General features: G+C 44.6%; 1 protein-coding gene across 15 annotated transcripts in view; it reads right to left on the bottom strand.

The window, feature by feature from the left end:
• nlgn1 (neuroligin 1) overlaps positions 1-18,620 on the bottom strand; it is a 290,450-nt gene that overhangs the window by 31,542 nt on the left and 240,288 nt on the right. For 11 of the 15 annotated variants that reach the window (XM_061825516.1, XM_061825518.1, XM_061825515.1 and 8 more), the window contains one exon: positions 3,936-7,547. The exons of 1 other annotated variant lie outside the window; for it this stretch is intronic. In XM_061825516.1, the coding sequence (XP_061681500.1) occupies positions 6,951-7,547 (597 nt within the window). In that variant the 3' untranslated portion in view covers positions 3,936-6,950. Of the gene's footprint in view, positions 1-3,932; positions 7,548-18,620 lie in introns of those variants that run through there. 3 more of the 15 variants (XM_061825526.1, XM_061825527.1, XM_061825525.1) reach the window with 3 other exon arrangements.

Raw genomic sequence — 18,620 nt, 5'->3', positions numbered from 1 at the left:
TGTAATATTGCCCCGATAACTTCACTCGGTTGTGTGGTGTTCTCCTTTTTGAAAAGAGCTTCTGTGTCAGAAGGGGCACGTTTGTCTCTCATAGTTAGGGTGCACCGCGTGTTTTTATTGGCGAATGTCCGGGTGATGTCACGGACGGAGGATGGAGCCAATATGTCGACCACATGGATATCGTAGAATGACACTTCTGCAACTTTGCGCATGGATAACGCGGTCTCCCCTCACATTTATTTTTTTCGTATAGGCATTGAAGTGAATAATGTTATATGTATTTTACATTACAGTATCTATTTTAGAATGTTTATAGGGATGACATTTGGGCTTTAAACAGGGATTTTGGGATGGACATACAGCTTCTGTACGGGAACATCATCTTTCAGGTTGATCACCATTTCCAGATTTGGGATGCAACCGAGCTCCTTTCCTTCTCTTGCTAAGGCATTTGACTCTTTGTATAACATCCTCTTTGCAGCATCTCGTTGTTCTTCCTCCGGGTGGTCGAGTTACACAGGTGGGTTCCAAAGAGGGGTGTCTGTGCTACTCTTCTGAGTGATGGTGACCTCACTGACAGTTGCTGAAGACATCTGGGCCATCTCCCTCCACAACATTTTGAACAGGTTGCAAGGTCCCATCCATCCATCCATGCATCTTCTAGTGCTTTTCCGGGTCGGGTCGCAGGATACCCAGATTTCCCTTTCTCCAGCTCTTCCGGAGGGATCCTTAGGCATTCCCAGGCCAGCCGAGACAAATAGTCTCTCTAGCGTGTCCTGAGTCGTCCTCAGGGTCTCTTTCCGGTGGGGGAACACCTCACCAGGAAAGCATCAGAGAAACATCCGGATTAGATGCCCCATACACCTCATCTGGCTCATCTCAATGCGGAGAAGCGGTGGATCAACGCTGAGCCCATCCTGGATGACCGACTTTCTCACCCTATCTTTAATGGAGACCCCGGACACCGTGCGGAGGAAACTCATTTCGGCTGCTTGTATCCGGAATCTTGTTCTTTCGGTCACAACCCACCGCTCGTGACCATAGTTGAGGGTAGGAATGTAGATCAAATGGTAATTTGAGAGCTTCGCCATTCGACCCAGCTCCCTCTTCACCACAATGGACCGATGCCAAGTCTGCATCACTGCAAACGCTGTAGTGATCCACCTGTCGATCTCCCACTCCATTCTTCCCTCACTTGTGACGAAGACTCCAAGATACTTGAACTCCTCACTCCTCCACTTGGGCACCAATCTCATCCCTGACCGAAAGAGGGTACGTCCCCCCCTCTCCCCGGTTCTGACTGAGGACCATGGCCTCAGATTTGGAGGTGCTGACTCTCACCCCAGTTGCTGTTAGTGGCTCCAGTGAGCATTGGAGATCACAGCTTGATGAAGCCAACAGAACCACATCATCTGCAAAGAGCAGAGATGCGATGCTGAGGCCACCACACTGGACCCTCTCTATGCCCAGGCTGCGCCAAGAAATTCTGTCCATAAAACTTATTAACAAAATCGGTAAAAAAAAGGGCACACTTGGCTTCCTCCAACTCTCTCCAGAAATGACTCCGCCTTATTGCCGGCAATGCGGACAAAACTGACACCGGTGGTACAGGGATTGAACAGCCCGGATCAGAAAGGTTCTGTACCCCATACTCTCGAAGAACCTCCCACAGGACTCCCTGAGGAGCACGGTTAAATGCCTTCTCCAAGTCCACAAAACACATGTAGACTCCTGATGGACCCGCATCTCCAGTACCCCTTGAATAGACCTTACCAGGGAGGCAGAGGAGTGTGATCCCCCTATAGTAGGAACACACACTCTGGTCCCCCTTCTTAAAAAGGTGGACCACCACGACAGTCTACCAATTCAGATGCACTGTCCCACATGTCCACGCAATGTTACAGAGGGGTGTCAACTGGGACAGCCCCAACTCCGGGTGGATCTCATCCACCCCGGGGCTCTTGCATCAAGGATCTTTTGAACCATCTTGTGACTTCAACCCCAGTGATAGAAGAGCCCACCTCAGAGAACCCAGACTCTGGTTCCTCACGGGGAGGCGTCTCGGTGGAACTGAGGAGGTCTTCAAAGTATTCTCCTTATGGACTCACGATGTCCTGAGTTGAGGTCAGCAGTGCCCCATCCTCGCTACACACAGTATTGACGGTGCACCGCTTCCCCCTCCTGAGACACCGGATGGTGGACCACAATTTCCTCGAAGCTGTCTTGAAGTTCTAGTGGATTTAGAGAAAGCTAATGACATAGTACCAAGAAAGGATCTGTGATACTGATTGGGGAAGTCTGGTATGACAGAGAAGTACTGTATGTTAGAGTAGTAAAGGACATGCATGATGTGAGCAGAAAAGTGGTGAGGTGTGCCGTAGGTGTGAATTAAAGGTGGAGCTGGTACAGCATCAGGGATAATTTCTGAGCCCTTTTCCCATTATGTTCACAGATGACATTGTGATCTGCAGTGAAAGCAGGGAGCAGGTGGAGGAACAGTTAGTAGAGTGGAGGCCTCCACTGGAAAGGAGAGAAATTAATGGATTACAGACAGTGGCTCTGAAGGGAAAACAGGAAGTAAAGGTGGGGGTGGCGGAAATGAAGAAGTTCTGTCTGGGACTGAGCAGGTTCGATAGATGGAGAAACGGTCATCAGCCTCGTCAAAGACGGCGACGAGTCTGTGTATTGACAGGAAGTGGTGAGACTGGAGCTTTGGTGTGGTCAACAAAACCTTGTGTTGAACACTCAAAAAACTTTAGAGATGATTGTGGACTTCAGGAGGCATCCTTCACCACACCTGGCCCTGACCCTATCCAACTGTCTTGTGTCAACTGTCAAGACCTTCAAGTTCTTGGGAATTACAGTCCCCGAGGACCTGAAGTGGGAGACAAACTCCATCCTCAAAAAAGGCCAGCTAAGGATGTACTTCTTCTGGGTTCTGAGGAAGCACGGCCTGTCACAAGATCTGCTGAGACAGTTCTAAACAGCGGTCATCCAATCAGTACTGTGTACCTCCATCACAGTCTGGTTTGGGGCTGCCACAAAAAAGGACAAACTCCGATTGCAACGGAATATCAAAACTGCTGAAAGGATTGTTGGCATCACTCTACCCACTATTGAGGACTTACACGCAACGGGAACTAGGTCCAGAGCAGCCAGGATTCTTTTGGATCCTCCAAATCCTCGCCGCCAGCTCTTCCAGCTCCTTCCGTCAGGAAAGTGCTACAGATCAATGCAAGTCAAACCTAGCAGGCATTCAAACAGTTTTTTCCCTCTGGCAATTGAGTTATTCAATTCTTGATCAGCGAACCTACTATTTTTCTGCCTTCTGCCATTGTTAGGACACTCATTCACATCCTGCTGGTCCAATTCGTATTAGTATTAGCAATACCGTATATTTTGTTGACTATCGTATTATTCTGCACTTTAAACTGCTCCCTTTCCACAATTGTCATTGCACTGGTCTATAATGTGAACCGTGGTAAAGGGACTCTGTACAAGTTTAACCCAATGTGGGATGTTGACACACCTAACTCTTACCTGTTCTAAATGAAGAAGATTTTACATCTTGCACGACTCTTATAATGAATAGTTCCTAAAACAGAAATGTTTCTTTGTTCTTGTTGCTTTGTTGTTCTTTATTCTTAATGTTGTACCAGTGCAGCACTGCCGGAGAAAATTTCCTTGTGTGTTTTTACACAAGATACTTACATGGGAAAAAATGACACGCTGTGGCACCCTGAGTGTGACAAGCCTTGTTGTTTGGCTTGGCGGATCACTTTTCAAAGGCAATTTAATAAGTAAAGATTAATCTGGACACTTACCTTTGATGCTGGCAGCCTTACAGTTGCAGTTCCTCCAGATCCATTTTCAACAACACTTTTTAATCAACAAATACCGTATTTTTCAGACTATAAATTGCATTTTTTTTCCATAGTTTGGCCAGGCGTGCGACTTATTCTCCAGAGCGACTTAAATGTGAAATTATTAACACACTATTACATCCATCCATCCATTTTTCGAGTCGCTTATCGGTTATTTTCACACTGACAACCGTAAGAGGGCGCTCTAGGCCTGTGTATCTGTACCTACTACTTCTGTATGGTCCAGCCCTGGCTGTGCGGGTTCCCGCGCGGTCGCGCTGATTGGGAGGCACACACCTGCGCCTCATGCTGGCTGATTGGCCCCGGTGTATATAGGACCCTGGGGACGACTGGTCCTTTGCCAGATCGTTGCGGCTCATGCACTCTGCACTCCCGTATCTCTGATCGTGAAGCCGTGTGTACCGACCTCCGCCTGTTCTCCGACCGACCCCGTAAGCCTGACTCCTTTGACACTCCTGCCTTCTTTGATCGATCTCCCGTGTACCGACGCCTGCATGCCCGCAGAGGTGCTCTCTACGCCTGACATCCTGACTACCGCTGCTGCACCTGGCTGTCTGCCTGATCACTGACCTTGGAACAATAAACGTTTTTTCTCGAATTACCTCTGCGTCTCCCAAGTCCTGCATTTGAGTCCTCCCTCTGTCTCGATGGGTCAAGACAACTTCAGAAAATTCAGCATTTCAACATTAGCTGTAACTTATAACAACGGAGAAGAATTGAACAAAATGCCATTGAAGAGAAAATCATATTCTGCAGATTATTTTAAATAACATTATGATGTCGCTAACCAATGATGACAAAAGTACCTCTTACCATAAATGCGACTTGTGGTGCTTCATACACCGTTACATTAAGCTTCATGCAAGCGTTGAGACTTGTTTTTTTATTGTGAACGTAATTCAATTTCATTTGCCATTATGGTGGTGCAATGTGAATGGTTCCTGCCGACAAAGACATGTCTTTCATTCGTTTGATCATCTTGTTTTTATGTGAAGTTGGCAAAATGTTTATTGGCAACATCGAGGACGAATGCTTTGGCATACTCCCCATCTGTGAATATAGACATAAAGCAAAACCCTCCCTCTCCACAAAGGTTGTCCATTCTTGTTGAAAACTCAGTACTCCTCATATTTTTTCTTTGAGCGACTTTGCTCAAAAGCGTTTCTATAATTACGTAGTTGTTCCGACACGATCGGCGTTCGACCCGAAGCCTGTGGATTACAGCAACCTCACTAGGACAAACCTCTGCGTCATTTGCATTGCCCGCACGACAGAAATATGTACATGTCGTTGTGAGGGCTCCGTGACCCATTATGCAACCACCAAAAGAGACGGGTATAGCTCCTAACCCATCGGTTCCCATCCCCAGCTGTGGGAGCAGTGCAAGATCGATGGAGAGCCATGCAAGTTTCTGGGAAGTCATTGGACGGCTCGACAAAGTGTGGGCTTCCATGACAACCAAAACCATCCTATCGGAATTCAGAAAGGCTGGAATAGGCTAGTTTAACTGCAACCAATGATGAGTCTGACGTAAGCGACGTGGAAGAAGAAGCAGCGCGTAGTCTACTTGGAGTGGCATGAATGGTTTTGGTAAACTTCTTACAATGTTATTTATGCTATAGTTATCGGAATAACTCTATGTTATGTTAATATACCAGGCACGTTCTCAGTTGTGTCATGTAACGTAAGCATACTGTTCAACCTGTTGTTGCCTCTATTCTATTTTTATTTTAAATTCTTTATCATTTACATTTCAAACAACATGTCTGTTCTTGGTGTTGGATTTTATCAAATAAATTCCCCCCCAAAATGTGACTTATTCTTCAGTGCGACTTACATATGTTTTTTTTTGTTCATTTTCATCCATTAAAAGGCTGGTGCGACTTGTACTCCGGAGCGACGTACAGTCCGAAAAATACGGTACAAATGTAAGGCAATGAGCTAAAGTAATTCTGACCTCGTCACTTTTGTTCTCAGGACTGATGACGTTTTCTCCCGAAATGGTACTCCTCTTCCGATGATGAATTATTCCATTTAATTCTTATTCCACAAACACAATATTAATCAGTGTACCTTGTTTTGACTAACGCTGACACATACAATGGTTTTGCAAAAAATAAAAATAAAAATGGGGGCTTGGTTACCCTGAAGAAAATGTGAACACATACAGTACATAGATATCAATATTTGTCCTCATTTTTCCATCTGATATTTAGATCAGAATCAGAATCTCCTTTTTTACCATGCCACAATATCCACAGGTGGAAGGACTGAATTTCTAACTGAATTTTCTGAATAGGTTTCTGATAATCCAATCAGGAAATTCAATTAAATTTAAATAGAAGAGGGTGAAAATTATCTTTTTAATCCTATTAAGAGAATAAATCTTCATGCACATTGTGTTAAATTTTGGCATCTTTTTGGTCCCTCTGATTTCTTTAAAATATCTGAATATATTTTGCTTCACTCCTTCTGTGACAGTTGTCGACCATGCCAGCAATTCAATAGAATGACTATTAAGCATTGATGCTGAAAGTGCAGCATTAAATATTTTAATTGTTGTAATGTTACCTTTTTTTCACAATTCTCAAAGTCGAAAATACAACAAAGAAAAAACTCTTTAGGTTTCCTTTGTTCATATTACATATCCTTTGTTATTTTTCTCATCTTTTCATTAAAAAAAGTCTCCATTCGTGAAGTACATGCCAAAATTGGTTCGAATGGAATCTGTCCTACTGTTGTCTACGATGCATTGAGTATATATTCCCATTGATCTCAGATCCAATAGTCCACTTACATATTACACAGTTCCATCTTTTGCTGTATTTTCAGAGTAAAAATGCTGAAAAATATATACGAATGTGCCTGGATCATTATCTTAATCATGGTGTTTTGTACTTTTTCCTTGTGATTTTTATTATACAAAAACAGTGCCTTATATCCCTTGATAATAATGTCACTACTAGTGGTTCAGGCTGGTGTTAGCCCCGGACAGGGTATTTGAGCTTCTGAAAAAGCAGTGGCATTAGTTAGGAGAGTCTTGCCTGTCTAAGCGGCTGGCCAAGACTATACTCGGGTGGTGGAATGTGAGTGAGGGTGGGGAAGAGTGTTATTTTGCTCGCTGCCAGGAAAGGCGCTGAAAGAGTGGAGGGAGGTAAGCCGTCCAATAGTACTGGGGACCATGGTAATGGTGTTTGGTGTCATCAGAGGGATGTCATCTGGTGAGCGTCTCAAAGCCAGAGTGTAGTCTGGTGGGCAGGTAGTCCTTAGCAATACATCATGAGGATTCACACAATCACCCAGCCGCCTGCAGTCTTGGTCCAAGTCCGAGTGTTCCTTCATCCGAAGTGACATCATCTCCTCTTCCTGGCTATGAGAGAGGTCACTGTTTGCATTCTGTTGAGGGCTGCAGCGTTTGTGGTTGTCATGGCGGTGCTTGTCCTTCTTATAGTAAAGAGCAGCAAAAGCCAGAATGTTGAGGAAGAGCAGAGAGGCTCCCACAGCAATAGTCACAGACAACTCTGTGGAATAGTCACGTTGGTCCACCAGATGTGGTTGATTGTGGATGTCCTGGGTTTCAGTTGGAAGTGGAGTTGGGTTGGAGTGCTTAGTCACTTGAACCTTTGGTTTTGGGGTGCGGTTGCTTGCGCCTGATGGAGAAATCTGAAGAAACCATACAACAGAAATATATTATATTATGCATTGTAGTTGATAGTTGCTTCAATACTGCAATTGGCTGGTGACCAGTTCAGGATGTACCCTGCCTCTTGCCCAGGGTCAGATGGGATAGGCTCCACCGCCACCATAGTGAGGATAAGTGGTATGGAAAATGAATGAATGAATGAGTTGATTAAATAATATGTAGTCTGTCCCTGCAGTTACACAGTGAAGCAAATAAGTATTTGAACACCCTGCTATATTGCAAGTTCTCCCACTTAGAAATCATGGAGTGGTCTGAAATTTTCACCATAGGTGCACGTCCACTGTGAGAGAGATAATCTAAAAAGAAAAATCCAGAAATCAAAATGTATGATTTTTTTTAACAATTTATATGTGTGATACAGCTGCAAATAAGTATTTGAACACCTGTTTATCATCTTTTATTCTGTCCCTCAAAGACCATTTAGTCCCCGTTTAAAAGTCCACCTCCACTCCATGTATTATCCTGAATCAGATGTACCTGTATGAGGTCGTTAGCTGCATAATGACACCTGTCCACCTCATACAATCAGTAAGACTCAAACTTGAAACATGGCCAAGACCAAAGAGCTGTCCAAAGACACCAGAGACAAAATTGTACAACTCCACATGGCTGGAAAGGGCTACAGAGAAATTGCCAAGCAGCTTGGTAAAAAAAAAAAGGTCCACTGATGGAGCAATCATTAGAAAATGGAAAGCTAAACATGACGGTCAATCTCAATCGGAGTAGAGCCCCATGCAAGTTATCACCTCGTGGGGTCTCAATGATCCTTAAAAAGGTGAGGAATCAGCCTAGGACTACACGACAGGACTTGGTAAATGACCTGAAAAGAGCATGGACTACAGTTTCCAAGGTGACTGTTGGTAATAGACGAAGATGTCATGGTTTGAGATCATGCATGGCAAGGAAGGTTCCCCTGCTTAAATCAAAACATGTCAAGGCCCGTTTTAAGTTTGCCAATGCCAATTTTGATGGCACAGTGGAGTCATGGGAAAAAGTCTTGTGGTCAGATGAGACCAAAGTGGAACTTTTTGGACATAATTCCACTAACCGTGTTTGTAGGAAAATGAATTATGAATTCCATCCCAAGAGCACCATTCCTACTGTGAAGCATGGGGGTGGTAGCATCATGCTTTGGGGGTGTTTTTCTCCACATGGGACAGGACGACTGCATTGTATTAAGGAGAGGATGTCCGTGGCCATGTATTGTGAGATTTTGGGGAACAACCTCTTTCCTTCAGTCAGAGCATTGAAGATAGGTCATGGCTGGGTCTTTCAACAACAGTGACCTGAAGCACACAGCCAGAAAAATCAAGGAGTAGCTTCGTAAGAAGCATATAAAGGTTCTGGCATGGCGTGGCCAGTCTCCATACCTAACCCGAATAGAAAATCTTTGGAGGGAGCTGAAACTTCTTGTTTCTCAGCGACAGCCCAGAAACCTGTATGATCTAGAGAAGATCTGTGTGGAGGAGTGGGCCAAAATCCCTCCTACAGTGTGTGCAAACCTGATGAACAACTACAGGAAATGTTTGACCTCTGTAATTGCAAACAAAGGCTACTGTACCAAATATAACATTAGTTTTCTCAGGTGTTCAAATACTTCTTTGCAGCTGTATCACACAAATAATTTAAAAAAATCATACATTGTGATTTTTAGCTTATCTCTCTCACAGTTGACATACACCTACAATGAAAATTTCAGACTCCTCTATGATTTCTAAGCGGGAGAACTTGCAATATAGCAGGGTGTTCAAATACAGGAAACATCATGTACAGCTTGGCGCTCATGTCTGATCCTCAAGTCACCAATGTTGGGGTACATCAGGGGTGAGTGCTATCATAATTTCTTTACTATCTGTATCTGTAGTTTGCAGAAAAACCTTGGTCGGTCCCTTCAGGGATAATGGTAACTCTACTTACAGACAGGACTCTTAGACTGGAGTATAAAATTCTGAAAGAAACTACGCTACACACCGAATCAAGAAGCATGCGCAGCAATCTTCTCTGGAATTCCAGAAAATGTTCAAGAATACCCGAATTGAGGAATAAAAAGTTTATGGTGTCCGCGCCGAAGATTACTTTTCTCTGTTTTCACTGATTGGGAGGCCCTCATCCAAACAGCGTCCCATTGTTGACAAATTTGAACACTTTCAGCAAAAAGTGTTTGTAAAATCCAAAGGATGGGAGTTCAAAAGGGCTCTTTTGGAATGAACAACTACTTCCCCAAGTAAATCGAGAGGTGTAAAATTTATACTTACTGATGAAGAATATCCCCTCTTGAGCTGTCACTTTATCATGGTGGAGGTGTTTGTGTGTCCCGATGACAAAGGCAGGGACCTTGGTGATCCCATCCCAACTACAGAAACTAGCTCTAGGGACATGGAATGTCACCTTTCTGGCAGTGAAGGAGCTTCAGCTTGGGCATGAGGTCCAGAAGTTCCAGCTAGATATAGTCAGACTCATCTCTATGAACCGCTTGAACTCTGGTACCAGTCCTCTTGAGAAGGGTGGACTCTGCTCGATTCTTGAGTTGCCCATGATGAGAGGCGCTGAGCAGGTGTGGGTATACTCATTGCCCCCCGGCTCGCGGGCTGAACGTTGGGGTTCACCCCAGTGGATGAGAGGGTAGCCTCCCTCTGTCTTTTAGGTAGGGGGGTGGGACCTGACTGTTGTACGTGCCTACGCACCAAACAGTAGTTTAGAGTACTTCCGCCACTCCTTTTAGAGGGAGTGCTGGAAAGCGCTCCCTGTAGGGACTCCATAATTCTGCTGGGGGACTTCAGTGCCCATGTGGGAAATGACTGTGAGACCTGGAAATGAAACCCGGGTGGTGTTCTGTTACTCTGCTTCTGTGCTCATCATGGATTGTCCATAACATACACCATGTTCAGACAGAAACGTGTCTACCTGTGCACTTGGACATTGTGGTCGTGTCATTGGACTTGCGGCCACGTCTTGGACAATCGGGTGAAGATTGGGGCGGAGCTGTCACTGACCACCACTTGGTGATGTGTTGGTTCTGATGGTGGGGGAAGATGCCGGTCTGACGTGGCAGCCCAAATATAATGTTAGGGTCTTCTGGGAACGGCTGGCAGATTCACCTGCCAGAGTGAATTTCAACTTCCACCTCCGAAAGAACTTTGCCCATGTCCAGTCTAGCCTGTGGAACTCCGGAGGCAGTTGATAGGTTCCAGTTAACTGAGCGCAATGCAGCTTCAGTGGTCACTGAGGTCCCCCTTTTTAAGAGGGTGTGTTCCAAGTACAGGGGGATCACTCTCTCAGCCTCTCTATTCAGGGGTGCTGGAAGGAGGGTCCGTCGGGATAACTGGGGAAAATGACCGTTTGCATCTAGATATATGGACAGACTAGTCAATCACAATGTCATAATAATTATAGTTAGATATTGAAACTATTACCTGTGTTAAATCCCAGAAATGTTTTCAGTGTAACTGAATTTCCTTTGACATGGCTCATGATGTTGATTACTTTCAATGTAAAGGCGGAACATGTGCTTTTGACATAACTTCCGAACGTGTTCAGTATGATTAACTTATATTTCCTGTTTCCGGGTGAATACTGATTGTTTAGGACCAGGCTTGTTTTGTTACCAGCGTTTATGAAATACACACATAAATTCATGTCAAGACTACACCAAATAAGTAATGTCTTTCAATGTCTATGTATTTCTACTCATAACAAATTTTATGCATGTGATTTTTCATGCTCGACTGTGCCGATTTGTGAGTGCAATGGCGCACAGGCGCATGCGCATCTATCAAATCACAGTGACTGCATCCGGATCAGATCCCCCAGCCACCTCATCTGGCTCCTCTCAATGCAGAGGAGCAGCGGCTCGCACTGAGCCCCTCCTGGATGATCGAGTTTCTCATCCTATCTCTAAGGGAGAGCCCGGACACCCTGCAGAGGAAACTCATTTCGGCCGCTTGTATCCAAGATCTTGTTCTTTCGGTCACGACCGACAGCTCGTGCCCATAGGTGAGGGTAGGAACGTAGAGCTTCGCCTTTCGAGTTAGTTCTTTCTTTACCACAACGGATCAATTCAAAGTCCGCATCACTGCAGACACTGCACTGATCCGTCGTTCTCCTGCTCCATTCTTCTCTCAATGTGGACCAAACTCTGACAGTGGTCATACAGGGACTGAATAGCTTGTACCAGGGGGTTCGGTACCCCATACTCCCGAAGAACCCCCCACAGGACTCCCAGAGGGACAAGGTCAAACGCCTTCTCCAAGTCAACACATTTAGACTTGTTGGGCGAACTCTCATGCACCCTCGAGGATCCTCAGGGTTCATACTCAGTCTGACCAAAAAAAATTAAGGGCTTTTTAGGGGCATTCTGTGGGGCTGACACGAAAAATTTAGGGCTGACACGGAAAAAAACTAGGGCCGACACGAAAAATTTAGGGCCATCGTGGGAAATCAAGAGTAGGGAAAAAAGACTCACCCAATGGTGCCATCAACCGTTCTTGGTTCATCAAATGTTCCAGTACCTCAGTACCTGTGACAGTGATCATCTGTAGCCCCTTGTGGCAGTTCTCATTGATATGACCATTGTCAATGTCTTCAGATCACTTTTAAAGTCCACACGATCTCTGCCTTTAACGAGTTCGTCTTCATGTATTGAACTACGTTCATAAAGCCTGACTTCTGGCTGGTTGAAGTCGATGGCTGGACAACTATAGGTGCGCATGCACTGCTCGTACCACTGCCTGAAGTTGATGCTTCACTATCTTGATATTTTAGAAACAGATTCATACTAATGGAAGATGAGAGAGTCTTTGCCAAATCAGCGTGTCTCGTGTTTTTCCAGTGCGACTCCAGCGCTTTGACACCCATCTTTTCAAGCTGGTAACTCTGCTTGCACAGATGGCAGTAAAACATGTGGAGATCTTTTGGATCTCGACAAACCCAGCTTCCAAACTCCTTACTTTCAACCCAAGCTTCTTGGAAAAATGCACTTCCCCGTGATACAAGTTGGATCGATGAAAGAACTAAATACGTCGTAACGAAGACGAAGTGAAATGCCTACTCACGGAAACAAACGACTAGTTGTCAACACGGTGACTTCCGTTGACAATTTCTGGATGTTTTGGACGCCAGACGGATCGCTATTTTTTTTTTCAATAAAAGATTTATTTTTTTAGGGAGAATTTTGGTGGTAAAGGTCCTCCCTTTGATTCTTTTTTAATTTAAGGCCTTTTTAGGGGCTTGACTGGTTTCCGTGGATTTTTAAGGACTTTTAGGAGCCCCTAAATGCGCCTTCGAAAATTTAGGGGTTTTTAGGGACTTTTAGGGGGCCCGCGTGCGAACCCTGATCCTGCCGAGGGTGTAGAGCTGGTCCACTGTTCCACAGCAGGACGACAACCACATTGCTCCTCCTGAATTTGAGATTCGACTTCCCGATGGACCCTCCTCTCCAGTACCCCTGAATAGACCTTACCAGGGAGGCTGAGGAGTATGATCCCCCTATAGTTGGAACACACCTTCCGGTCACCCTTCTTAAAAAGTGGGAGCACCACCCCAGGACTGCCAATCTAGAGACACTGTCCCCGATGTCAACGTGATTTTACAGAGGCATGTCAACTAGGACAACCCAACAACGCCCAGCGCCTTTAGGAACTCCGGGCGAATCTTATCCACCCCCCCGAGGCCCTGCCACCAAGGAGCTTTTTAACCACCTTGGTGACCTCAGCCCCAGAGAGAAAAGAGCCAAACTCAGATTCCTCATGGGAAGGCATGTTGGTGGAATTGAGGTCTTCAATGTATTCCCCCACTGACTCACAACATCCCGAGTTGAGGTCAGCAGTGCCCCATCCCACCTATACACAGTGTGTGTATATATATCAGACTCAGCTTCCTCATGGGAAAGCATGTTGGTGGAATTGAGGTCTTCGAAGTATTCTCCCCACCAACTCACAACATCCCGAGTTGAGGTCAGCAGTGCCCCATCCCCATTTGTAGGAATAATTGTGATTATAATTAACATACATCTGCTTCCAATAAACAAATGCTTTGCTCTGCTCTAGATAATGTGGAAGCCTCCTAGCAGAAGATAGCAAGAACAAAAACATCTAATAATCAGAATTGTTAGAACTGCTGCCTGTTAAAGAAATGATGACCACACATGTATTCAGCAATCTTCTACACACGCACATGAACAAACATGTACACTTTGTTTCCAACTATTTTGGTTGTCGTCTCCTTTTTGTAACATCCATGTAAATAAGGGGCATCTTAAAACTAAATAAATAGAGGTGCTGAGGAGAGGATAATCAAAGAGTGCAGTGGTGAATTGTACGAGACAGTTACTCTCCTCTCTCCTCGCGAACTTGAACTGGTGTCTTTGCTTCCTTTTTTGTCCCGTTTAATGAATGTCTGATTGGTGAACCTGATACCATTATACACAGTGTGTGTATGTATACATATATATATACACACACGGACACACATTTTTTCCTTTCTACTTTATAGACCCCACGATTCGTCACTTTAAACTGCTAACCCTATTTTACCTCTTGCACGAATTATAAGGAATAGTTCCTATAAAAAGAAATGTCTCTTGTTCTTTGTTCTTGTTGCTATGTTGTTCCTTATTCTTTGTTCTGAATGTTGTACCAGGGCAGCACCGACAGCTGGAGAAAAATTCCTTGTATGTTTTTACATACTTGGCCAATAAAGCTGATTCTGATTTGTGAATCTCTGATGCTGCTGTTTCGCTGAAGGGCCGTATGCTAAATTGGCAGGAAAGAACCAAAGTCTCCAGTAAGAGCAGAGAAGGAGGACTTTGTGTTTATGTGCACAACGACTGGTGTTCTAACAGCAGGACCATCGACACCCAACACTCTCCTGATTTAGAGATTCTTGCAGTCTTGTGCAGACCCATTGATCTACCAAAGGAACTAACGGTAGTCATTGTGGTAGCTGTCTATATCCCGCCGGATGCTAATGTTAGGACAGTGATTGTACACAAACAGCAGCTCACCCACCCCGACAGAGTATTTATTGTTGCTGATACTTCAATCAAACCAGTAAAGACCTTTCTACCCAAATTCATCCAGTATGTGAAGTGACGCACCAGAGAAGACAACCCTGGAGCGTGTTTACTCCAACATTAAACATGCATACAGGGCCACCCCCTTCCCCCATTTTGCTGGATCCGATCATGTTTAAGTTTACCCTTACCCCCACATACATCCCCCTACTAAAACAAAGAAGGCCACAAAAAAATCAATTACAACATGGCCTGAGAATACACTCTGTCAGCTGCAGGACTGTTTTTCATGTACTGTTTGGGAATTATTTGAACACCAGACCCTCCAAGAACACACAGATACTGCACTGTCTGATATTGAAAAATGCATAGACACTGTGACTGTCCATAGACAGATCCTGATTTCTCCCCCAAAAAACCCTGGATGACCTCGGAGACCAAGGTACTCATGAGACGACGCAACGCCATCTTCAGGTCAGGGCACACGGTGCAATACAGTGCGGCCAGAGCTGACTTAAAGAGAAGTATCAAAGTGGTCAAGGTGGCCTACAAAAGGAACATTTGGAAGTGCGTCACAGAAAATAACTCCCAAACATTTTGGGAGGTATTACAACACGTCATAAACTATAACAAAAATAACCAGATGTGTGCCAGAAGCACAGGTACCTCATTGGCAGAGGAACTAATCAATTTCTTTGCCTGCTTTGAGACTGACAGTCTCCAACCAGTCTCATCACAACCACCTCCCATCAGTAGCACGCTGACACTTCAGCAACATGAAGTGAGATGTGTGCTCAGGAATGTAAAAGCCAGGAAGGCTGTTGGCTCAGATGGAGTGCCTCAGAAGGTACTGAAATCCTGTGCTGATAAGCTGACCAGTGTTTTTTAAAAATCTTCAACAATTCCCTGCAAAAATCAAACATTCCCTCCTGCCTGAAATCTGCAACAATCATCCCTGTCACCAAAAAGCCAGCCATTGACAGTCTGAATGATTACAGGCCTGTTGCACTCACACCTGTGATCATGAAGTGCTTTGAGAGGCTTGTTGCACGTCACATAAGGGGCTCACTCCCTCCCTCACTCAACCCCCACCAGTTTGCCTTCAGAGGAAACCAGTCCACCAATGATGCTATCACAATAGCTCTCCACACTGCACTGAGCCACCTGGAACACCAAAGGAACTATGTGAAGATGTTTTTCATAGACCTTTGCTCAGCCTTTAATACAAACTTTCCATCCCTGGACTATCTCCTTCCATCTGCTGGTAGATTAAAAACTTCTTAACAAACCATCCGCAGTCTGTCAGACTTGGCCCACACCTCTCTTCCTCAACCACCCTCAGCACTGGATCCCCTCTTATAGTGTCTTTACACATACAATCCATCAGTTGAAATGTCAGCACAAATCAGCAAAATGAAAAAAGATTCTACATTAGTGGAAGAAGTGGTGTCAGACGCCATTCCAGTTGCGTAACACTGCGTGAGTCCAGTAGAAAACTCATACTGTTTTTCCTCCTCTACTTACATTTTTACCTTTTACTCTTATTTTCATTTTATTGTTTGAGTCTATTTAGAGTTTTTGAGAGGGGCGTAGCTTTTTTTTCGAAGCTTTTGGGGATGGGGGGTGTCCTTGAACACCCTTTGTGTTTTATGTGTGGCAACCTGTCTGCCTACTCTAAATCGATTGTTAAGTATAACATTCATCTTCTTATGTATGATTGTTTGTGTATTTATGCACTTTTTGGACTGTTTCTTGTGCTATTTCAACCACATTTTTTGGGATCGTGCGACAGGCAGCGAAACACAGGAAGTTATGGTAAACTCACTGGTCCTTAACCCAGTTTCTGTTGACCCGGCGCTAAAATCGATTGCCAAATATATCAACCCCATCACATAACCGGTGCTTAACATCTGTCTGCCTCAGAATATCCTGCAGAACATTGCATCAAAGGAGCATCCAAAAAATGACCTTATTGTGCAAAAACATTTGTCTCGGTTCACTGACAAAAATCAGTAAATAACTAGCTTCTAGTATTATTTTCTTTCTTGTAGAAGTTGTTCCAACAGAGACGATTTTGCTTTTTCCCCCCCAATCATGTACAATCTCAAACTTTGAAATGAAAAATGTAGCCCAGTTAATGTGTCAAATTATTTCCGAAATAGTAATGTGGTTAAAGAAGTGTTGAATGTTGGCCCCTAATATGAATGTCATTATGTTGCCTGTGCAGAATTTTTAGAGGGATGAGAGAGACAAAAAAAAGTCAGCGCCAACTGTAAACAGAGTGAGAAAACGTCCAGTAAATCATTCCATATCTACAACAAAGGAAAAAAATTATGTTACTTGAGATTGTAGCGGATGCATGACAAGGGTTGTCAACCCAGTTATACAACTGGAATGTAGTAGGATTGACAAATTATCGAGATTTATAGAATGAAAACCAAAGTGTGGTGATTCATACGCTCTTCATGTACACATGAATTGTGCACTGCAATAAGTGAGGAGTCCCACACTCAGTGAGAGAATCACAGGTGTGTGTGCCTACGGACATATGCAAGTAAATTCAAGCAACTTTGAAGGCAAAAATAAATGTCCTGTCCTGTGTCCGCAACACGGAAGCGATGGACGTCACCCAATCAATCGAGGACAGAAAGCAGGACCAGGGATCCATCTGAGAGCAACCCTGTGGAGAGGACACATCCCACGCCAAGGAACCTAGGTTGGTCCGCTGGCCCCCCAAGGCGCCCCAAACACTAACCACCAAGCAGTGGCCACAGGCCCCACATAGAAAGTCCCCAGCCACTTCTCCTCCACCCTCCCTCACCTACCCCAGGAGAACAGGAAATCCCCCCAATCTGAAGGGCCCGAGGTGCGTCCAGTCCAAGTCGAGTCCTTGTACGGGAAAAAGTTTCTCAATTGTTGGAAATGGTGGGGGTGGGGGGTTGATTGGGACACCGGACAATGGAAGTATGAGCGCAGGAACCCAGGGAGCAGCCAGGGAGTAGTGGGCGCTACCGCCAAACAGCCAAACTCCATGCCCACACCACCCACAGAGATAGGTATATGTGGCGCATTAAAGGAACGCTACGCTCATTCACTGAAAAATGCAAAGCCTTAATCCGATAAGTCATGCATTGTACCTTGAAAATTTTGAGGTTAATCCGATATCATTTAATGTTTTTTTTGAGAAGATTTTTATCGGCAATTGTGAATTTTCATGGGCGCCGCCATTTCGGCAAATCACATGACCCACTTGCGCGGATGTGATGTTCTATGTTCCATGTGTAAACAAAGAAATCATGGTTGATTTGTAATGTCATCACATCCATAACCATTGGACACGTGAAAATGCCCAGATGTATTGCGAAATTTTGCCATAATTCGGATGGAAATAATCTGAGGAAGGCTCGGTGGCATATTCTGCCCAGTAAGAAAAAGAAACATTTAAGGACCCAGTGGCTTGTGAAGTGTGGTAGCCCTAACGCGTACGACAAACAGGCCAGGCTATGCAGTGAACATTTTGTGCACTGTACCGCGTGAATTTAGACAAAGGTCCCCTTTATTCAAACCAGAAAAATGCAACAAGGCGTATAAGACAATTTAATAACACAAACAACCTCACAACACAAACATGATAAAATAACGACCTCAAAATAGAAATTCAAAGACATAGTGGTCGACCCAAAACGGTGAATACTCACCAACGTTGAACAAATGTTCCCAAAGAAGCTAATGTTCTTTCCAGCGAATATTCCAAGTTAGCGAATGTTCCAGAAATGTCCAAATGTCCAAAGAAGAAAGGCAGCAGGCGTCCATGTAGCTTGTTCCAATCGGTGTACTTTGTCCCAAAGCAGCGTTGTGGTCTGAGTAAGCCCCGTTGACGGTCTTTCCTGTCCTTATATAGGCACTACTTAGAACATTCCAGAATTCCGCATGACAAAGGAACCGCATCATAGCAACTATTAAGTCATGTCATGTCATTATCCAAGCCATTATCCAAGCCGCTTAACCCTGGTGAGGACCAGGG

The sequence above is a fragment of the Syngnathoides biaculeatus genome, chromosome 7, assembly GCF_019802595.1.
Source record: "Syngnathoides biaculeatus isolate LvHL_M chromosome 7, ASM1980259v1, whole genome shotgun sequence".
Classification (NCBI taxonomy): domain Eukaryota; kingdom Metazoa; phylum Chordata; class Actinopteri; order Syngnathiformes; family Syngnathidae; genus Syngnathoides; species Syngnathoides biaculeatus.
The sequence above is the reverse complement of the archived record's forward strand: the minus strand, read 5'-3'. Positions and strand labels throughout refer to the sequence as shown.